The sequence below is a fragment of the Podarcis vaucheri genome, assembly GCF_965113315.1.
Source record: "Podarcis vaucheri genome assembly, chromosome: 8".
NCBI classification, from domain to species: domain Eukaryota; kingdom Metazoa; phylum Chordata; class Lepidosauria; order Squamata; family Lacertidae; genus Podarcis; species Podarcis vaucheri.
Window position 1 is genome coordinate 8,194,920 of NC_138766.1, and position 18,642 is coordinate 8,213,561.

Consider the following 18,642-nt stretch of genomic DNA (forward strand, 5'->3'; position numbering starts at 1 on the left):
AGACCAAATAGTCCCTCATGTGTTGTGCACTTCTGAGGCTTTTTGGGGGGCACACGGATGCCTGTGGGCTCCATGTTGGCAACCTCTAATCTAAGTTGTCTTCTAGTACTATATTATCTTCCTCAAGCATAATTCCTGACTCATCTCTGTTGGACTTGTTTATAGTGATGAAAATTGAGTTCCCTCTGGAAGACTCTGCTAAAATTTCATTACTGCCTAGCAGGTTTCAGTAGCATAAATACATTCACCAGATTATCCAGTTAATAAGGTGTGTTAGCTTCTGTTGGTCAGGGATGTCTGCACCTCTTGTCTTTCGTATGGCTTCATACCTCTACTGTTAGTACCTCCTTCCTTGCCCTGTGTTCTTCTGTGTCGTCATAACTCTGTGGTCTTACGGAACAGGCCAATCTGTTCAGGCAGGTAGAATCAGAATCTAGTCTTATATAAATAAGCCCACAAAAGTTATCTGCAGTGCCATTTCTTTTACATGCCTGCTAAGGGGCTAGTAGCCTATGTCACTGTGCTGGCCATAGAAAAGGGGGAGCACTCTCTTTCCCAGCCAGCCTGGAAACACAGACTAAAAATATTGCTTTCCTCCAGGTAGACTGGTGGAGGTGATCCAACCTGGAGGTTTCTATCCTGGTTGTGGAGGAAAGACTTTCCTCTACAGTTAGCACAGAAGCCAAATAGTTTGGCAGAGGAGGCGTGGAGCCAGGTCACTGCACCTATGAATTTAACCACTAACTTGGCAGCCATAGCTGATGTGGCCCCCCAACTCCTTGCCCCAGTGCAGGAGGTTTGCTGCTAATATAAAGCTATTGGTGTGAGTTCAGGGTTTGGGAGATACAGTTAACATTCTCTTCTCACCCTATTCCTCCCCAGGTACTTGGTGAAAATTTCTGAGCTCTTTGAGAAACTCCGGGTAACTTTTATTTTATTTTATTTTTTATTTAAAATATTTATATCCCACCTTTCAACAAAAAATAATCCGACCATAACATCCCTCTTAAAAGCAATCAAAACATTTAAGATTGTATTATAAAACATAAGTAGCATAAAACAGCAAGATAAAAATGTAATCTACAGAGAAAGCAGCAGGAGACAAAACAAAAAACTACAATTGGCACATGTCATCAGTATAAAATGGAAGGTATTTGCCATCTGACAAACTATTGTAAGGGAGGGGTCAGCATTCACTTCATCAGGAGGGACTTCCTATGAGAAAGCCTCTGCTTAGACACAGCCTGACGGATTGCGCTGGTCAGTTGGGACACACAAGAGGGCATCTGACCATGATCTTAGTGGGCAGACCAGTTAATAGTGCAGAAAACAGTCCCTTTAGTATCATTAGCCGAAAAACCACAGGCCAGTTCAACTAAGAAGGTGCTTTAGCAGGAACCAGCACAGCAAACTGAATCGGGGTATGTGTGTGTTTCAGGGTCTGGAGAACCCCCAGAACAGTGCCTGGCGGGAGGAAAGGGGAGAATGTTCTATCAGCAAGCTGAAGTGCTTACGCTGACAGAACCATTGGAAAAGTGCAACGTTCAATTCCTCCCCATAATGGATGTTAAAGAGTATTGCACTCTGGGCCAAACTGAGTTTCCAGATACCTTTTCAAAGGAAGCCCCACTTAGAGTGCATCCAGTAAGAGTAGTCCAGACAAGGTGTAACGAAGACATGTGTTTTCATGGCCAGATCTGTAGTTGGTGTACCAGCTTGTGCTGGGCAAAGGAATACCCACCGCAGCTGTCGCCTGAACATAATGTGTCAGAGTTGGGTCCAAGGGTATTCCAAAATAATAACCTGTGTTTAGTGGCACACAGCCTGAACCCCTGTTTCTAGAGCAGCAGTTCTACTGAACTGAACCCTACTGATGTGCACACCATCTTGTGATTCTGCATGCTCTGTTCTGGATAACTTTGTTGATTTGTTGGATTATTGGGGAAATGTGTGATGTGTGGTGTGATATGGCTTAGCAGCGACAGTGCCATAAAGTTCAGTATGCCTGCCTGCCTGCCTGCTGACGCAGAGCACCATAGCTATTCCTCAATTAAGCTTCATTTTTTAGCCTACAGGCAGTCCATGGAGGCCCCAGGCACTGATCCAGAATCCCAGCAAGGTTGATCTTTGAGGCACCCTATAAGCAAATGACCAAGGTGTAAAATAGAAGTTCCCCAGCACTACTGTCTAGTACAGGCTTCCTCAACCTTGGCCCTCCAGATGTTTTTGGCCTATAACTCCCATGATCCCTAGCTAGCAGGACCAGTGCTCAGGGATTATGGGAATTGTAGTCTCAAAACATCTGGAGGGCCGAGGCTGAGGAAGCCTGGTCTAGAATCATATCCTCAAGTCACACTCCTGTGTCCTTGTGTGGGTCATTCAGCAGGGCTGCCAAGGTTGTTTCCATTCTTAAACAGCCCAGGGCCAAATTGAAATGGAACTGTTTATTCTGCAGAATTTAACTTTTTTTTCTTAAAGATGCTACAGCCAATATGCACTAAATTTTAAATTGTTTGTCTATACAGTAATTATGTTTTCTTCTCCATAGAAAGTAGAGAATCGTGTTTCTTCTGATGAAGATTTGAAACTATCAGAATTACTAAGATACTATATGCTCAATATAGAAGCAGCAAAAGTGAGTCCTCTCTGAACATTTTCTCCAGTACTTACACTATGAGAACAATTTGGCTGAACTTTGTACCACAGTTTTGATAGCAGTGCATTAACATGCTCCACATGATCACAATCTGAAGGTTGAAATGGTACCAAGATAACGGGGAGACTATGTTCGTTGTTGATTGGGTACATTTTTTTGTCATTGAGGTTCAGAACTTCTTTGGCTACTCCTAGACCAGTGTTTCCCAACCTTGGGTCTTGAGCTGTTTTCAGACTACAGTCCCCATCATCCCTGACCACTGGTCTTGCTAGCTAGGGATGATGGGAGTTGTAGTCCAAAAACAGCTGGAGGGCCAGGGTTGGGAAACACTGTCCTAGACCAATTGCCACACCTGGAGTTCACGACCTTATTCATCTGATGAGAAATTTGCAGCCCTTTCTGATTCAACTATATTACTAATCATGAAAAAATCAGGAGGCTGCAGTGCTCAAGGTCAGCTTATTGCATCCCAGCTTCCAGCATCTCTGAACCTTGGCCCTGCTCGCTTGGACTGGTGGAAGATGGGAGTCCAGCATCATTTGGAGGGTACCACGTTGGGCACCACTGACCTAGATTGGCAGGCTTGTGCTAAGGAGATAAGCTTCATATCTCTGCTTGGCTATGACTCCCGAAACGGTTCAAAAAGCAAGGCACGGCTTCTGATTGGCTGCAGGAGCTTCCTGCACTCAATCGGAAGCCGTGTCGGATGTTCGGCTTCCAAAAAATGTTTGCAAACTGGAACACTCACTTCCGGGTCTGCAGCGTTCGGGAGTCAGTTTGTTTGGGAGCCAAGCCGTTCAAGTCCCAAGGTACCACTGTAATAAGGTTTATCTTAAACTTCTTCAAAAGCTCTTTGTGCATTTCGGAATGCTTCTTGAGATATAGATGAGGCTGCATATCTGTATAACATGGGGTGTAGCTTTGAGTTAAATTCTCTGATCAAGAACTGTTTTTTCTTTCACTCAACCTATTCAGGATCTCTTGTACAGACGTACACGGGCCCTTGTGGAGTATGAAAATTCAAATAAAGCTTTGGATAAAGCTAGGTTGAAAAGCAAAGATGTCCAGTTGGCAGAAGCACATCAGCAAGAATGCTGTCAAAGATTTGAGAAACTTTCTGAATCTGCAAAACAAGGTAAAACCACTTCAGGACACCACATTAAGGCAAAGCTTTGCAGTGGATGTGCCTGAGATGTTCTTCCAGAGTTTTTCAGTCTAGAGTTTACTTGCCTTGTAGAAAGATGTAACTTCTGCTTGTGATATGCAGTCTAGGGTGCTGATGACTTTATTCCCTAGCAATCAGCATAGGGATAAACATTGAAATTGCTCTGAAGTGATGGGTGGGATCTCATTTTTCTGCATCAAGTTCAACAAGCAACATCTGAATTGTGGGGATGGCAAATGGAGTCTGGCCCCCTCAGTAACTGTGTCGAGCTTTACAAGAGCATGATTTGTCTTAAAGGTGAGGAGTCAGGAAGCTTATGAATTCTTTAATGGCCTCCCTACCACTTTCCTTGTAATTTGAACACTGACCAAGAGTACTGGATTACCCAATGGGCAGACTTACATTTTGCAAAGCAAAAAATGAGTTTTTTGAAGCAAAATAACACTTGATATCCCCCCCCCCAAAAAAGAGAAAAAACCCAAACCAGCTGCCATGGGAAAAATCAGAACTTTGTTAAGACATCCTTAAATGCCACTAGAGTTTTATTTTATGGTTTAGTATTGTTTTTGTTTTGAATTACACATAAAGGTAACTATAATAATTTCTGTTCTTCGTGTCTCTAAAGGTTTGCCCTACTGAGCACGAACTGAAAATAAAACCCCACCTGCTTCACCCAGTGTATTCCACATTTACATGCTCTGCCAGCATTGAGCTATTTCTGTGAATGAATTTTGTTGGTTTGATTGCTATTTTCCCTTTCTTTACCTCTACAAAATCCTTCTAAATTTATTACTAGGGCTAACACTAAGAGTTTGGGACAAGTATTCATTACCTTCATCCCAGGCTTTTGATTCAGCCGACAACCATTTTGCACGAGGGTTCCTTTCACGGCCCCCGCATGTATTGGAGGAACACGTATGAGCCTGCCCTGCCCCCATTACACCCTTTTAGCGATGTGTTAAGTGACATTTTCAGGTCACTTCCAGGTTTGGCACCATGCATACGTCCATGATCATGCATCTTTCAGACACACATATTCATCAGTCGCTGCCTGCATTTCCCTTTCCATAGTGCTATGGAAATCTTTCAGAAAAACTGGGTATTATTTGGAATAGATATATATCAGCATGTTTGGCACTTATTTATAGTTTGACAAAATGGGTTAATTCAGTTACCAAGTTTCTCAAAAGACATAAAACATTTTGCTGCGTGTAAAAGTTACTCATTCCTGTTGGCAAGTACTCAACATCTTTATGCTAATGATTTGTTCATGTGTTTGTCATTAAACTCAGTTAAAATGACAGTGGCTTAAGCTATTGGAGCATTAACCCTACCCAAATGAATTCCTACACTAATGGAAGTCCATGTGTGTTAGGTTCTGGCATGCAGGCGTTCTTCTGTAGTAGCAGCACTCTTCTCCTACCCAGCCCATCTGTAATGCACAGGGTAGATTCTTGTTGGTGTGTCCGCCCCCCCACCCCCCATTTGTGCCTAATAATGAAACTGAAAACAATTCTCTCCCCACCCCATTAGAATAATTTTCAGATTATGCAAAAATAATGTAGTGATTTAAAATTATTTAAGACGATAAGACACCCCCCCGAGTCCATCTCCAAGTGATTTAACATCTCTGTTCTCTAAACGGCAGAACTGATCAACTTCAAACAGAAGCGAATAGCAGCATTTCGTAAAAATCTAATTGAAATGTCTGAGCTCGAGATCAAGCATGCAAAGGTATGTGTTCTAAAGTAAGACACTGGTTGGAGGCTGCCTTAACTGTAGAAAATATTCCACAGTATGCATTTGGGGGCATTTCAGCGTATTTGTCCTTTGAGGGCTAGCAAACAGGCCTTTTGCAATATGAAGACTGTTCAGGTGGGGGGGTGTCGCTAATTAAGTAGCTTGATTTAGATTAGTGTGTTTTATGCTGTCAGCCAAAACTTTCAATATCACTAAATAAGCCCTGAAGTCTTTTTTTGGCATGGTAAAACTTTCCAAATATGGACAGAAAACTTGTTTAAATTTGTTTCAAAGAACTTCTGTGCCACTGCTTTTCTCTGGGTGCAGGGAGGACTTATATATGTCTGAATTGAGTACATTCTCTTAGAGCCTTTTATATGAATAAGACTCAGCTATGAAGTGGCATGGTTTGTTTAGGAGGAGGGACTACTGGAGCATATAATTAAGAGCAAGGTGCCCAAAATGTTGAGAATTCACACTGCGTAGTCATATCCAGGGGGAGGGATGTTTTGTTCTTATTCTTACACAGAAGACCTACTTCATGTGTCTACTTAATTTTAAAACCTCCACACAAGTGCATGAAGCTCTTTCATGTCAAGCCTCAACTCAGGAAGGTGAAGGTGTGAAGAAAGGAACCTCCTATACTCAAGGCTTCCCATGCAATTTTGAGACCTCGTACAGGAGAATCCCAGTGTCCGACCATACACTTCCACACAGTGGCAAAGAAAGCTTAGTATGCTCATTCATGACCTATTAGTTCTTGGAAAGTTCATTTTTAAAAGAATCTAGTTCTGGTTCATCCTATCCATACAGGAACTAGTTCCAGTTTATCCAAATGAACCTTTAGTCCATACAAAGTTCATCCTCTGCAAAAGAAAAATAAATCAGCATTCAGATCCTATAAGCTGCTGTGATGAAGTATAAGGTCCAACAGTGAAACAGAGGTCACAAACAATAAGTTGTCTGACAAGCAGCATACCAACAGGTGAAGCTTTCCCCCCAATTGATTTCCCATACCAGAAAAGACTTACCCTGTTTAATATGTTTCAGCCGCACAGCTGTTAAAGGCATAAGGCATCATTCACTTTGTCCCTGTCTCTGTATTACTTGCTGCAAGTTGCTCCTGTTGGAAGAGAGCAAACGGCTTCAGCAGGGAAGATAAAGAAAACCCCTCCATCTGATTGTTTAGAAACAGTGACTAAGACATTAACCACAGCAGCATCTCTATCTGGCTAATAAAGTCATACCATGTTGCCTCCACGTTTTGTTTCCTAACTTTCTTTACTAATGCTCAGTAGTTTGTTTGTTTTTTAAAGTAACAGCTAAGAGTTTGGCAGGGGGAGGTATTGAATGTGAAGATGAACTAGAAATCATTCAAAGTTGTGCACCAAAATGAATTTAACCCACCATAATAATAATAATAATAATAATAATAAATAATTTATTATTTATACCCTGCCCATCTGGCTGGGCTTCCCCAGCCACTCTGGGCGGCTTCCAACCAAGTATTAAAATACAGTAATACAGCAAACATTAAAAGCTTCCCTAAACAGGGCTGCCTTCCGATGTCTTCTAAAAGTTTGGTAGTTGTTGTTCTCTTTGACATCTGGTGGGAGGGCATTCCACAGGGCGGATGCCACTACCGAGAAGGCCTTCTGGCTGGTTCCCTGTAACTTGGCTTCTCGCAGTGAGGGAACCGCCAGAAGGCCCTCGGCGCTGGACCTCAGTGTCCGGGCTGAACGATGGGGGTGGAGACGCTCCTTCAGATATACTTTAGTTCACCTGGCAGTTATAGTAACTGCATCTGCATAGGGCTACAGTGTTGAGTTTATGTATGTAAACTACCAAACTGACATCAGTATTTCAGATAACAAGAAAAGCACGTTGAACAAGACTATTTGAAAATACATTGGATTATCTTATTCTGTGGTGAGGTTTGATGGCTCCCTGTCTCCTCCACCTAACGGACTACTTCTTTTGCCTTCCAGAATAATGTTTCTCTCATACAAAACTGCATTGAAGTGTTAAAGAAGAACTGAAGGCAACTTACCTGTGGGGGTGGAGTGAGGAAGGCACTTGGAAATTGCACTCAAACGGCCGCACGGGACTGTTTCTAGCTTGGTTTCTCTATACCACCTTTTTCTGGCTAAAAACCTAACCAAGCTGACACTAATGCATTGATCTCAATGATAAAAAAAAAATTGTATTACATATAGATTTGCTTGAATTTCCACTGACGTGTTAAACCTCAGGGTAAGCAAACAATATGTGTATGAGTTTGATAACTGGTAAATTACTATTGTGGAAGAAACTGGTTTCTGGAAAAATGCCTTAGCACTGGAAATGAGTTTGTGCAGTGGAAGATTTGAAATTACAATCTGTCATGGTGCCTGTTGCATATATACCATAACCCAAATCTCTCTATTTCCATGTGCAAATGACTACAGCTAATGCTTTGCAGTTTTATAAGGAAATGCATTAACATTAAATTTCATAAACCTCTACTGCAATATTTTTTGATTCACTGTGTATGTACTCTTGAATACAAAATAAATGTCTACTCTTGATTTATGTAGCATTTAATTGATGTGGAATCTTCTTTGCTCTTGCAATAGTAATAGGCATCTATGTTCCATGGCTATTTTACATATTGAAATGTGCAGTGTAACTCTCATTCCACTGGCTGAAGCGACTTAGTATTGCAACAGAAAAAGATGAGTTTATTTTATTTGATTTAATAATTGTATTCCACTTTTCCAAAAACAAAGGTGGCTCACAATAACCACAAGAACATTAAAAAACAAACAAACATTGAAATCACAATAATAAATTGAAACAATGATTAGGTAAAGGGGACCCCTGACCATTAGGTCCAGTCGTGGCCGACTCTGGGGTTGCGGCGCTCATCTCGCTTTATTGGCCGAGGGAGCAGGCGTACAGCTTCTGGATCATGTGGCCAGCGTGACTAAGCCGCTTCTGGTGAACCAGAGCAGCGCACGGAAACACTGTTTATCTTCCCACTGGAGCGGTACCTATTTTTCTACTTGCACTTTGACGTGCTTTCGAACTGCTAGGTTGGCAGGAGCAGGGACTGAGCAACGGGAGCTCACCCCATCACGGTGATTCGAACCGCCGACCTTCTGATCAGCAAGTCCTAGGCTCTGTGGTTTAACCAACAGCGCCACCCGAATGATTACTGTTCAATAAAGTCAAAGTAATTCATAGTTTTGCCAGGATACTTCCTAATCACAAGAAGCCTTACTCCACAACAGCAGCAAAATGAATTAATTGATGGCTTGGTAACTACATTTGTATGTCACCAGGGGAGTCCACAACTTCCCAAGGAAAACTGTTCTAATGTTGAACAGCTCTTAATGTCAGAAAGTTTTTCTTGATGTTTAGTCGGAAATCTCCTTTCATGTAACTTGAAGCCATTGATTTGAGTCTATCCTCCTGGTGATATTATACCAGTTACCTGTCATCTGCACTAACTGAAAGTCTGTTTCTGGGGCCAATGTCTGACATTTAATCAAACTCCGTTGAAGCAGAATTTGTTTTTTCTGTAAATGGTTGCTGTTTATATTATATTGGAACAATAAACTAATTTTCATCATTTCTCTATATGATAACTCATGCCTCTCTATATATGATAACTATGGGTGTGTTTTGTGTTTTTCTGTAATGTAAATAAAATGTAATGCCCTCCCCTGAAAGATGGGGATGTTAAGATCTGAGGCATCCTATCTCCTGGCCAGACACCATTGTCTGTTCATCAGCACCTAGATACAAGCACCATGGCTACTGCTACATACCTAATCACACATTTCCATCCATTTGTGAACAGGGCTGCATGAACTACAGAGATGGTCAACTTCAGCGCCTCCCAAGTTAACATAACCCAAAGAAGCAGGTGAGCAAAACCTTAGCTGTGGAGTGTCTTGACTGTAGAGCATAGTGGGTAGAGTATGACACCTGGTTTCAAATCAGAGAAAGGACTGTGGCTCAGTGTAGAGCACATGCTTTCCATAGCAAAGGCCCCAGATTCAGTCCTTAGAATCTCCAGGTACAGCTGGGATAGACTGGAATCCCGAGAGCCGCTGGCTCTCACATGAACCTGACCTTTGGTGAGTTTGTAAGTAAACCATTTTTAACTTACCAAATGTGTGGTATTTTTTATGCTAGGGGAAGGAGCTTACAAGGGCATATGTTAAGAGGTCAAACTGCTTACATTTCCATGCTTTGTTGCTTATTTTATGTCTCTCCTGGGGTTCTCTCACCAAAGAGAACTTGCTCCAAAGGGAACTTGGATCTTGGCATTCAGGAATTGTCCTTTCACACCTATTTTTTCTTGCCACCAGCAATCTGGATACTAGACTTCTATTAATGCAGCCTAGAATTGCAATAGCTTTTTTTGCTGCTGCATCACACTGTTGACTCATGTTAAGCTTGTGGTCCACTATAGATCCTTTTCATATATACTGCTGTCAAGCTAGGTGTCCCATTTGTTCTGCTAGTTATTCCTGCCTACATCTGCCCCTACTGAAATTTTCTTACTTTTGGCCCAGTTTTCCAATCTGCTAAGGTCATCTCAAATCTCCATTCTATCTTTTGAGGTACCCATCCCAATTTGGTGCCACCTTCAAATTTGATGAGCATCCCATCTAGTCCTTCGTGCAAGATGTTTATTAAAGATGTTGGACAACAACTGGGTGCATCCCATTTGTCCCTTTCCCTCCCAGGAATGCAAGGAACTATTGTTTGCAACATGTACTTGCTTGTGACATTGCAATCCAGACTAGCAGTAATGGTGACAGCACAACTGCACAACACAAGGAACCCTTTTGTCAATTGTCAGCGAAAGATCTAAAAAGATTAGGACAAAAGACTACAAATCATAACATAAATGTAAAATCTTACACATTTTACAAGAAGTCATATGCCATTGTGAGGCAGTCTCTCTCTTCCCCTCCCCTCCTTTAGCTACAATGAAGGGTCTGTTGTGAGCATGAAAATGAGATCTTTATATACACACACCAGGTGCAGAATTTAGCACAAATATAATAGTACACTAATAGCCTCAAGTGACTTGGGAATGCAGTATAAAATATATAAGACACCCACTTACACAAATATACAAACACACCTCATAGGTGACATAATGAGCATGCCTCCTGATTATATGTATGTCTACTCACATGTAGGGACGCGGGTGGCGCTGTGGGCTAAAGCCTCAGCGCCTAGGGCTTGCCGATCGAAAGGTCGGCGGTTCGAATCCCCGCGGCGGGGTGTGCTCCCGCTGCTCGGTCCCAGCGCCTGCCAACCTAGCAGTTCGAAAGCACCCCCGGGGGCAAGTAGATAAATAGGTACCGCTTACCAGCAGGAAGGTAAACGGCGTTCCGTGTGCGGCTCTGGCTCGCCAGAGCAGCGTTGTCACGCTGGCCACGTGACCCGGAAGTGTCTCCGGACAGCGCTGGCCCCCGGCCAATAAATGTGAGATGGGCGCACAAACCCCAGAGTCTGGCAAGACTGGCCCGTTTGGGCAGGGGTACCTTTACCTTTACCTTACTCACATGTAAGCATTACCAAGTGCAATATGCTTGCTGTCAAGTGTGCCAGAAGTTGTAGCCTTTGTATGGAAACACAAAACCTAAAAAAAAGGAGTTGGGAGGCTGCGAAGGGGGAAATGGCAGAGAAAAATATTCCTGAATTAGGGTTAGCTGGTACAAAAATTGGTATTGTGCATAGGGCTCTATGGGCCACCTTAGCAGACATCTCTCCATCTCCTCCATAACAACTCTGGTTGTTGGGAAATGGGCAGCCGGCTGCAGCAGAATAAACACTCTGTCTCCATAAATAAAAATACAGTCCAGTGCTCACACAGGCAGGAACTTGGCAAGCGGCATGAGGGGTGTGGGAATATGCGTGTGCACACAAGTAAATATTGCATCTAGAAAAAAATATGGCTAGAATCAGATCAGGCATACTATTTCTGGCTGAGCTGGTGCCTGAATGGTGGTGAAGCCTGGGAAGGCGTGGCCTCTGAGAAACTTGCATCCCACCCCTTGGGTCTACTCTTCTGTTTCTTAATGGGCATCCTGGCTGTCCATCTAGGGATACTTCTTCTTTGGCGATCACTCGTAGCCAAGTAAGATTGTCTTCCATGAACACAGTTTTAACAGAGAGTTCGTAAGTGACTTCTTGTTGTTTAGTTGTTTAGTCGTGTCCGACTCTTCGTGACCCCATGGACCAGAGCACGCCAGGCACTTATGTCTTCCACTGCCTCCCGCAGTTTAGTCAAACTCATGCTGGTAGCTTCGAGAACACTATCTAACCATCTCGTCCTCTGTCATCCCCTTCTCCTTGTGCCCTCCATCTTTCCCAACATCAGAGTCTTTCCCAGGGAGTCTTCTCTTCTCATGAGGTAGCCAAAGCATTGGAGTCTCAGCTTCAGGATCTGTCCTTCCAGTGAGCACTCAGGGCTGATTTCCTTAAGAATGGATAGGTTTGATCTTCTTGCAGTCCATGGGACTCTCAAGAGTCTCCTCCAGCACCATAATTCAAAAGCATCAATTCTTCAGCGATCAGCCTTCTTTATGGTCCAGCTCTCACTTCAATACATCACTACTGGGAAGTGACTATGGAGGCCAATTCTGGATCCACACGTCCCTCCACAGTGGGAACATTGGTTTCCGGGCGGGAGTTGATCACAGTGTGAGTTTGCCAAATGTGCCTCCCTCTTAGCACGTTTCTCCCTTGCGTCCTGAGTTTGAGTGTCTTCAAATCCCATGACACCTTTGCTAAAGGCTGTTCTCCAACTGGAGTGTTCGCAGGCCAGTGTTTCCCAGTTGTTGGTGTTGATACTTCATTTTTTAAGACTGGCCTTGAGAGAGTCTTTAAACCTCTTTTGTTGACCACCGGTATTTCGCTTTCCATTCTAAAGTTGGGAATAGAGTAGCTGCTTTGGAAGATGATAATCAGGCATCCAAACATGACCAGTCCAACAAAATTGATGTAAGAATCATTGCTTCGACACTGGTGATCTTTGCGTCTTCCATCACACTGTTTTCACAAGTGATGTGTTAAATTTTTCGGAGACACCATTGATGGAATCTATCGAGGAGTTGGAGATGGCGTTTATAAGTGGTCCATGTTTCACAAGCATAGAGTAAGGTAGCATACACCTGGCACCCCACACGCTGAAATCCTGCATTATTCCTCAGTCTCACCCTGTCCCCTCAGGAAAATAAATCACAATTTTTTTTGGTATGCAATAAGATCCAAGTTCCAGAGATACTGAACTCTCGCCATTGCTGCTATCATTTTGTGTTTGAGTTGACATGTTGCTCCCTAGTCACAGCTACATTAAGCCTGGGTGGATTTGATGTAAATCAAAGCGATTTAAATCACTAGTCAGTAAGGCTTGATTTAAATCATTATTTTACAGAAAGACTCATTTTTGCTGGTATAAGGTTTCAAATATGGAATAAAAAAAATTCAGAGTAGTTTCTACAGTTATATCAAAAATTACTGATTTGGTTATGCTGTTAGAAATGCGTAGAGAGATAGTTATGAAATTATTGCGAGGTTTAGTAAATTAACTGTTTCTATTTGGACAACTTTTCTGCTGTACTTTTTCTAGAGGGGAGGGGGGAGGAGAGATACAGTTGGTAGGCCCAGGCTGGAACGGGCTTGCAGAAAAAGCAGGCCGAGTAGAAACAGGCTGGTAGAAAGCTGGAAAAGGGGAACCAAGGACTAGAGCAAAGATCTTCAGGGATTCCTGCTGCAGAACTGAAGTTCGAGGCAGTGGCGTAGCGTGGGTTGTCAGCACCCGGGGCAAGGCAAGTAATTTGCGCCCCCTAACCCGTGGATCTAGGTAGGGGCAGAGAGCTGCGAGTGCGCCCCCCCCAGATGTTGCGCCCGGTGCGGCCACCCCCCCTGCACCCCCCACGCTACGCCACTGGTTCGAGGTAGAGACTTTATTGTTTGGACAATGTCAGGCGAGCCCTGGGGAGAAGGGCCTGGAACCAGTGAACTGTTATTGGTTGACTGGCAAGCACTTCAAAGTCTCACCAAAGACTTACAGATCCCAGTTACTATTTCCACCCCTTTGGATTTGTTTCTACATTCAGGTGCCTATTCTGTACAGTTGCAGGTGTTAATGCAGTTGTTGGAACCCAGTGGGATTGGGAAAAGGTTGCCAGCCCTGAAGTGCCTTCAGCACTTGCCTCTAGTCTTGAGTTGCACAGACATGCAACTGACTTGCACAATTATTACACAAAGATCCCAAGACTTGTGGAGTATTCTGCTCACAAGGCTGCACTATCATTTTTACTGCTTTACACTGAGCTACTTGTGCAGATAGGGAAACAGGTGGCGCTATGGGTTAAACCACAGAGCCTAGGACTTGCTGATCAGGTCAGCGGTTCAAATCCCCGTGACGGGGTGAGCTCCCGTTGCTCAGTCCCTGCTCCTGCCAACCTAGCAGTTCGAAAGCATGCCAGTGCAAGTAGATAAATAGGTACTGCTCCGGCGGGAAGGTAAATGGTGTTTCCGTACGCTGCTCTGGTTCCCCAGAAGCGGCTTTTTCATGCTGGCCACATGACCCACAAGCTCCCTCGGCCAGTAAAGCGAGATGAGCGCCGCAAACCCCAGAGTCGGTCATGACTGGACCTAATGGTCAGGGGTCCCTTTACCTTTTACTTGTGCAGATCTATTCCACTCCAAACAATCTATTCACTGAACCTCTTGGAACTTAGCATTTACAAGGTTGATTCTGTGTATATAAATTTGCAAAAGAACAAAGGGATTAAGGGTTTTTCCTCAACTCTGTATGTTTATTTTATAACATTTTTCCTGTGAAAAAAGGGCATTTATCTCTGCAGACACAAACTCACACTTTTGAGAACTGCAAAAACAAGCATCTGTGATAATATCTTCACGTTAGAAGAACTGTCCCAAATAATCTTACAGAAACCTCTGGAAGCGCATGACATTGTGAACGGATTAATGGAATTAATTTACCAAAAAATTTAAACATTGCATATAAAGCCTCATGCTACATAATTAAAAACAAATCCTTATTGGCTGATGAATTGCCTTTGGACTATAATGTAACTTAAACAGAAAACTATCTTTAGAAAGATTTTTCCTCCTAAAGCATTTTGTTTTTAAAAAATCTGATTTAAATTTTTTAAAAAAATCAACTTTTTTGATTATTCTAAAAGAATATATATTATTTTTATCCACCCTGGTAGGCACCAAGCTTTTTAAGGCACATGTGTGTTGCACAGATTCGATTTTTCCATGTGCCCTTTTATTCACATATGAGCCCATTCAATTTAAATCTATTTCCTGCCCACACTTGGGGTGATGCTTGATGGAATCTATTTGCAGGGTGTCCCCCCACAAAAACAATACCTTTGTCAGTAGCCATGGTTTAAAAAGGCATTGGAATACCGTCAATGTAGAGGAATTTGCAGCCTTCTCAAGGGAGAAGGAATTGCAGTGCTGAGACACTGCTATGGACAAGGCAGGCCCACCCTCATGTCTATCACATGGTGGTGGAAGTCTTAGGAGGTCTCCCCAGCAGATATCCACCCCTGGGCAGGTATTTTCTTCTGTCAAGAGCTTGGATGTATCCTTCAACGCCTCCCTTTCCATGGAGGCGCAGGTTGCAGCTAAAGCAAAGGTGGCATTTTTCCATCTCTGCCGTATTAAGCAGTTGGTCCCTTACCTTTCTCGCACTGACCTGGCCACAGTGATCCATGTGACGTTCACCTCCAGGCTTGATTATTGTAACTTGCTCTATGTGGGTCTGCCCTTGAAGCTGACCCAGAAACTCCAGTGGGTACAGAATGCCGTGGTGAGGCTCCTCACAGGGTCCTTGCCACGGGATCACATTCATCCAGTGCTTTACCAACTGGTGGAGTACAGGGTCAGGTTTAAGGTGCTGGTTTTGACCTTTAAAGCCCTATGCGGCCTAGGACCCACGTACCTACCGGACCGCCTCTCCCGGTATGCCCCACGGAGGACTTCAAGGTCCACAAATGACAACACTTTGGAGGTCCCAGGTCTCAAGGTGGTTAGATTGGTCTCACTAGGGCCAGGGCCTTTTCAGCACTGGCCCCGACTTGATGGAACACTCTGTCACAAGAGACTAGGGCCCTGCGGGACCTGACATCTTTCCGCAGGGCCTGCAAGACAGAGCTGTTCTGCCTGGTTTTTGGTTTGGACTCAGTCTGACCCTTATGTTTCCCTCCCCTTATGGGTTTGATCTATGGGCTATTATTAAAATGAGGCTGCTTTTTAAATTGTATTTTAACTGGTATTTTAAATTGGTCCCCCCCTTATGTTTTTATTGTAATTTTACTGGTGTTAGCTGCCCTGAGCCCAGCTCTGGCTGGGGAGGGCGGGGTATAAATAAAATTATTATTATTACTATTACTATTATTATTATTATTATTCCTCTGTCTTGCCTCCTCCTCTTTGTACTACTGTTCTAGATAATGGCTATCAGAAGCACGAAATTCCAGGACTTTGTATCTGAGCCTATGGGTGACAAACCTATTATAGTAGTTGATGGCATAAATGAGGAGCTTGGAGCAAAACTAGCGGCAAAGGGCTTTGACAAGGTAATTGTTTTAATGCTTTATGCCCCGCAGCACTTTTTATTTATTAACCCACGTAATTCATGATTTACCTAAATCATAATAAAAAAAATTCCTTCCAGTAGCACCTTAAAGACCAACTAAGTTAGTTCTTGGTATGAGCTTTCGTGTGCATGCACACTTCTTCAGATGGAAGGAATTTTTTTTTATTTTGACTATGACAGACTAACACAGCTACCTATCTACTACCTAAATCATGTTCACATAAAGAAATGTCTTTGAAACCTGGTGTTTCTGACATTTGTGTTGCAATAGTTCACAAAGCCTGACCACTATTGGACAAATTTTGTACTGTATTATACCAGATACCATTGCTTTTATAGACCAGGTCTGTCAATGTGTCCATTTTTGATAATTCAACACACTTCAAGAACATAATGAGGTGGTGTATTTCCCTCTTGTAGCCCGTTCCACTCTGGCTGTGACTATTAGGACTTTTGTTAAGGACTTCTGTTGTGCAGACACATCAACCTCAGTCCAGTGAAAGGCTGCCCCAAAAGACCTCTGTTGAAGCCCTGCCCTGCCCCCAGTGCTAGATCATTCCTGACCAGTTTCAAAGCGGACATTATGACAGATAGAGTCTAGAAGGCAGGGAGTCTTGCGTCTTATGTCTTGCCAGTGGTCACACAAGATGGGAGATGGAACTTCACGGCCACTTGCCATACATTGCCAACTTGACTTCCTTGCCAGATGGAAAACTTTATATTTGTAACCTCTGGCCAATCAGAGTATGCAGAAGTGTGCTAGCCCTGTCTCTCATCCCAGTCACCTTCTGCATGTTCCAGGGTGATTGTCTCCAAGGGAAAGGACTCCAGTGCTTGCAGAGGTTTCCACGTTTTGAAGCCCTGGTTTTCCAGGATTTCAAAATGCCCAGGGGCCTCTGTGAGTACAGGAGCTTTCCCGCTACACACAGCCACCTTTGAACCCAGGGAGGGCGATGAGGATCGAGGACAGTTCTAGTTCCTCTGTCTCTCTTCCTTGCGTGTTTACTTAAGCCCCGTTCAGAACATCTGAATTGGACTTGGCTCTCAGTTTGATGACAGTGTTTAAACTGCAATTGTGCACTGCCTCCTCTGTGAGCCCAGTCTAGCTTTCAGGCTAAAACTAGTTTGGCCCTTAACATTTCCCTCAAAATTATCCACTGTGGGTGCTGATATTGAATATCTGACAAATGTTTCATCCACATTTGGCTGAACTGAACATACTAGGAAGCCCATCGTTAAACTTTGTAATGATTTCATTATTCAGCTAACCATTCCGAAAAGCTGAATGGGTAATAAACTGACCCCGTCCACCCCCGTCAGAAGGTGGGTGGGTTCAACAAAAAAAATCAAGTGTTGAAAATTGAATGTTTTGGGCTCAAATTTCAATCTCAAATTCCAAACGACAAAATTCACAGATTTGCCACATTTCCCCTCTGTTTATTTCAACATTCATTTCAGGCTTGCTTTTCTTGCTACTGGGGGAAAATACTAATTCTGCTTCCTGATTTTCTTTCCAGGCGTACATCCTCCTGGGCCAGTTCCTCCTCTTGAAGAAGGAATGTGCTACATTTCAAAAGTGGCTGAAGTTGTCCTATGGAGCCAGCAGCTACCAGGCTGAGCGCTGTGCCCTCTGTCTCTTGGAGTGGTGCCTCACATTCCTGTAGGATCACAGGGATCCTCCACACCCCAAGCACACACACACACACCTCAAAACAACAACCTCTTCCCCCTCACAGACCTGAAACCAATGATTTCTTGCAGTCATGATGTTATTAAACCAATGAAGCATTTATCTATCCAGCTGGGACTTTATTTTAAATCATTTATATACAGTGGTGCCCCGCAAGACGAATGCCTCGCAAGACGGAAAACTCGCTAGACGAAAGAGTTTTCCGTTTTGGAGGTGCTTCGCAAAACGAATTTCCTGTGGGCTTGCTTCGCAAGACGACAATGTCTTGCGAGTTCCTGCTGGTTGTTTTTTCCTTCCCCCCCCTTTTTCTAAGCCGCTAAGCCGCTTATCAGATAAGCCGCTAAAAGCCGCTAATAGCGCTAATCCGCTAATCCGTCAATGGGCTTGCTTTGCAAGACGAAAAAACCGCTAGACGAAGAGAATCACAGAACGGATTCTTTTCGTCTTGCGAGGCACCACTGTATATACAACTTTTTATTTTTTAAAAAATATTACAGTGGTTAACAAATCTAAAACTCACTAAACATGCTTAAAAATGGGACATTCCCCCCAAGAGATGCAAGAACACAGCAAAGGAGCCACAAGAATTGAGCACAGTAGTAGTTTTTGGAGACTTTAAAAAGGAATCCTGCATGCAGTTTTGACTAATATACATATTTTTTCAGGCTGCTTCCCTAATACTATACATTTTGGTATGTTTTCACAAATAAAAGCACACTTTATTCCAACATATGCATACA

General features: G+C 43.3%; 2 protein-coding genes across 2 annotated transcripts in view; both read left to right on the forward strand.

The window, feature by feature from the left end:
- SNX5 (sorting nexin 5) overlaps window positions 1-9,182 on the forward strand; it is a 29,449-nt gene extending 20,267 nt beyond the window's left edge. The window contains exons 9-13 of the mRNA XM_082234552.1: window positions 883-922; window positions 2,549-2,635; window positions 3,632-3,791; window positions 5,470-5,555; window positions 7,550-9,182. Coding sequence (XP_082090678.1) covers window positions 883-922; window positions 2,549-2,635; window positions 3,632-3,791; window positions 5,470-5,555; window positions 7,550-7,600 — 424 coding nt within the window. The 3' untranslated portion in view covers window positions 7,601-9,182. The remainder of the gene's footprint in view (window positions 1-882; window positions 923-2,548; window positions 2,636-3,631; window positions 3,792-5,469; window positions 5,556-7,549) is intronic.
- Window positions 9,183-9,321: 139 nt separating this feature from the next.
- BANF2 (BANF family member 2) lies at window positions 9,322-18,001 on the forward strand. Its single transcript, XM_082234730.1, has 3 exons — window positions 9,322-9,471; window positions 16,064-16,192; window positions 17,730-18,001. Exons 2-3 carry the CDS (start codon window positions 16,067-16,069, stop codon window positions 17,874-17,876), a joined length of 273 nt encoding a protein of 90 aa, XP_082090856.1. The 5' UTR covers window positions 9,322-9,471; window positions 16,064-16,066; the 3' UTR covers window positions 17,877-18,001.
- Window positions 18,002-18,642: the final 641 nt, after the last annotated feature.